The sequence below is a fragment of the Nicotiana tabacum genome, chromosome 3 (genome assembly GCF_000715075.1).
Source record: "Nicotiana tabacum cultivar K326 chromosome 3, ASM71507v2, whole genome shotgun sequence".
Lineage (NCBI taxonomy): Eukaryota > Viridiplantae > Streptophyta > Magnoliopsida > Solanales > Solanaceae > Nicotiana > Nicotiana tabacum.
The window spans coordinates 105,526,925-105,530,102 of record NC_134082.1 but is presented as its reverse complement, the minus strand read 5'-3'; the positions used below and the strand labels follow the sequence as shown (position 1 = coordinate 105,530,102).

General features: G+C 34.9%; 1 protein-coding gene across 2 annotated transcripts; it reads left to right on the top strand.

Moving 5' to 3' along the window:
* The first annotated feature begins 435 nt into the window (after positions 1-435).
* On the top strand, positions 436-2,689 carry LOC107811742 (triacylglycerol lipase OBL1-like). Of its 2 annotated transcripts, none has more exons than XM_075241379.1 (5): positions 436-869; positions 1,051-1,244; positions 1,449-1,470; positions 1,556-2,166; positions 2,272-2,689. In XM_075241379.1, exons 1-5 carry the CDS (start codon positions 563-565, stop codon positions 2,524-2,526), a joined length of 1,389 nt encoding a protein of 462 aa, XP_075097480.1. In that variant the 5' UTR covers positions 436-562; the 3' UTR covers positions 2,527-2,689. The 2 variants fall into 2 exon arrangements, with proteins under 2 accessions (XP_075097480.1, XP_016492221.1); XM_016636735.2 differs by having other exon boundaries at positions 1,437-1,470.
* The last annotated feature ends 489 nt before the right edge of the window (positions 2,690-3,178 follow it).

Below are 3,178 nucleotides of genomic sequence, written 5' to 3'. Positions count from 1 at the left end.
TGACTTAAAAACGACCAAAAGACCTACACTTACTGAGAATATTAATCTAACTTATATATAATGACAGTATAAAAATCGATTAATGTATATCTATCAGTTGTAACAAGTAACTTATCATCTTTTAATTTGTAGTTAATCATTAATTATATTCTATATGAAAGTTACTCGCAATTGAGTTTGACGTAATGATCTAATAATGTAAAAAAAAAAAAAAAGTCTACAGCATTAGATTGTTAAATTCATACGTAATACTCCAGTACACAACATTGCCAGCTGTTTAATTTGCACGTCTCAAAGAGTATAATATTTGTCAGGCATGTCCCAACTGAAAGATGCTAAAGTTCCACTTGAATTGATATGTAAAAGCATAAGAGACAGGATATATAGTGTTGTTATATACTAGTATAAGAATAAATCTGCTTTCTTCTTCTGTAAGCTAAATTAAAGTGGATCGTAATGTATAAACGACCTTGGTTATAAAACTATTTTTGACGATATTGTTATTTTGATCTCCAAAGACAGAGTTTCAGAAAAGAATGATTACCACTAACGCCAATTAATCATGGATCGTTATAACAAGGTGAGTAGCAAAAAATACCTTCAACTAAAACCAGATGAAGCAAGTCTTTTGGATCTCCTACGTATTCTCTTCTCCGGCAACCTTAAAAGCAAACAATTCATAGAATCTTTGAGAGTGAAAGAGACAGCCTTTGAGCGTCGGGGATACATATTTCTCTCCATCTCCGTCCAAAAAGCTCTTCATTTCATTTCAAAGCCTCTGTTCTATTGCGGTTCAATTTCAGAGTTCTGCCTAAATCTTCTAGCTCGTAACCAAAGCCTACCTACACTGTTATTGAGAATCTTGCAAGGTTAGACAACAGTCTATTTAATTTGTCAAATTCCGGTTTTCTTGGATCTACAATTTCACGTATTTTTTAAATCGGCTTTTGGGCAATTCATACATAGTTCAGTAATTATTTTAAATTACTTTACTATTATAGTGGATAAATTTACTGATACATGAAATTAACCTTGCATTACTATCGCTAGGGAAGGTAGTGATGCCAGAAAAAGAGTCAGCCAGCTATCTATCCGCAATTGGATTTATAGATCCGAGAGTGGATTGTCATAACAAGTTCAAACCTTGGGATAAAACATACATTGTTGCGCTTTCTGCAATTGCATCAAAAGTAGCCTACGAGAATAAAGCCTTCATCCGAGCTACCGTTGAAGATCAATGGAAGGTCACATCTAATTAACTCGCATTTCACTAAGCTACATTCAATTAGCAGGAAAAAAAATGATAGACTACTGTTTGAAAAACTTGTGTGCTGTATTTGTTATTAATTGGTATACTAGCTCATTTAACATTCCATATTAGTGCATCACTTTTTGGTTCGATTACTGCTGCTCGACTCTAAAAATATTTTATGCAGATGGAGTTACAGGGTGCCTACGATTTTTGGAACGGTAATAGTCAATCACTCTATTGTTCGATTTTTGCTTTTTATGCAGATAGGAGTATATTTTCTCTAACACAACTTGTGCTTGGCAGAGTATCACCAAACAAAATCGACTCAAGGCTTCATATTTCATGATAAAACAACCAGTCCGGACAGAATTATTGTGGCATTTAGAGGTACTGAACCCTTCAATTCAGATGATTGGAGTACAGATTTCGACATATCTTGGTACAAATTCCACAGCATCGGCAAAGTCCACAGCGGTTTCATGAAGGCTATGGGCTTGCAGAAAGATGAAAGTTGGCCTGCCAATATACCACAAGATGACCAACGCCCAGTAGCATATTACACAATCAGGGAAAAACTAAGAGACTTGTTTCAAAAAAATAACAAAACCAAATTTGTTCTAACAGGACACAGCTTAGGTGGTGCACTCGCAGTTCTTTTTGCAGCAGTTCTTGCATTCCACAATGAGGCTTTTATACTAGAAAGATTGGAAGCAATTTACACATTTGGGCAGCCGAGGGTAGGTGATAGCGAGTTCGGGGACTTCATGAAGGAACAATTCAGGAACTATGGCATTGAATATTATAGATTTGTTTACAGTCATGATATTGTTACCAGGTTGCCTTATGATAACACTACCCTGCTTTTTAAACACTTTGGGACATGCCTTTACTATAGCAGCATATATGAAGGAAAGGTGAGTAAAACAAGAATGTCTTAATTATGAATCTGTGTAATTTGAACCTATTATAGCAGGCAACGTAAGATGATACTGATCTCACTTTTTCATTATGTGCCACAGATCGTTTCAGAAGAACCAGACAGAAATTACTTTTCTCTGAGATCACTAATATCAAAGAGGGTGGATGCATTGTGGGAATTGGTGAGAAGCTTTCTTCTTCCATATCTGTATGGAACAGAATACAGAGAAAGCTTGCTTCTTCAGGCACTTAGGCTGTACGGACTCCTATTTCCAGGCATGCCCGCTCATGGTCCCCCTGAGTATATTAATGCAATTTGTTTGGGCGATGCTACTCTATTTAAAGCTCGTAGATGACCTATATGATTATCATCCACATTGATATCTTAATGCAAGAAATGGATATTGTTCCTCCAATTGATCAAGAATTGTTCTATTTAGGCGAATTATGCATTTATCTCAGTCATTTGTAAAGTTTGAGACTTCATTACTTTGAATTGAAACGTAGAATGTTTTATTACATTTATACTTTATTTTAAAAAGGCAACTTAAAGGTTGGCGGAGAGAGAGCTGCAGAATGGCTTCAGTAAGGTGACTCAAACAACTTCACAAGTACATTTGGTGATTTTAATTTAATTAATTAACTACAACCCAATCCCAAACTAATCAGGCTAAGTCTTGTAATCCACTGAGACCGATGCACAAAGATTCATCAAATACTTTTATAATCCCCATTGACATTGTTAACCAAAATGTTCGGCAGAAGATGTTTGATAGATACAAAATAAGAGCGTTGTTTGACCATCTTGGTTCAACCAATTAGATTTAAATAAAGAAGAGTCAATCTTAGCTAATAATAATATCCTAAAGACAAAGGTGATCGGTTTTATGACAAATAACTTGTATATTTACCCGGATGATAATGAATGTGAGCAACAATAACAACGTTCAATGATCCAAAAAATAGAATACGACATTAAATAGCAATAAATGGAATTTAAGTAAAAAT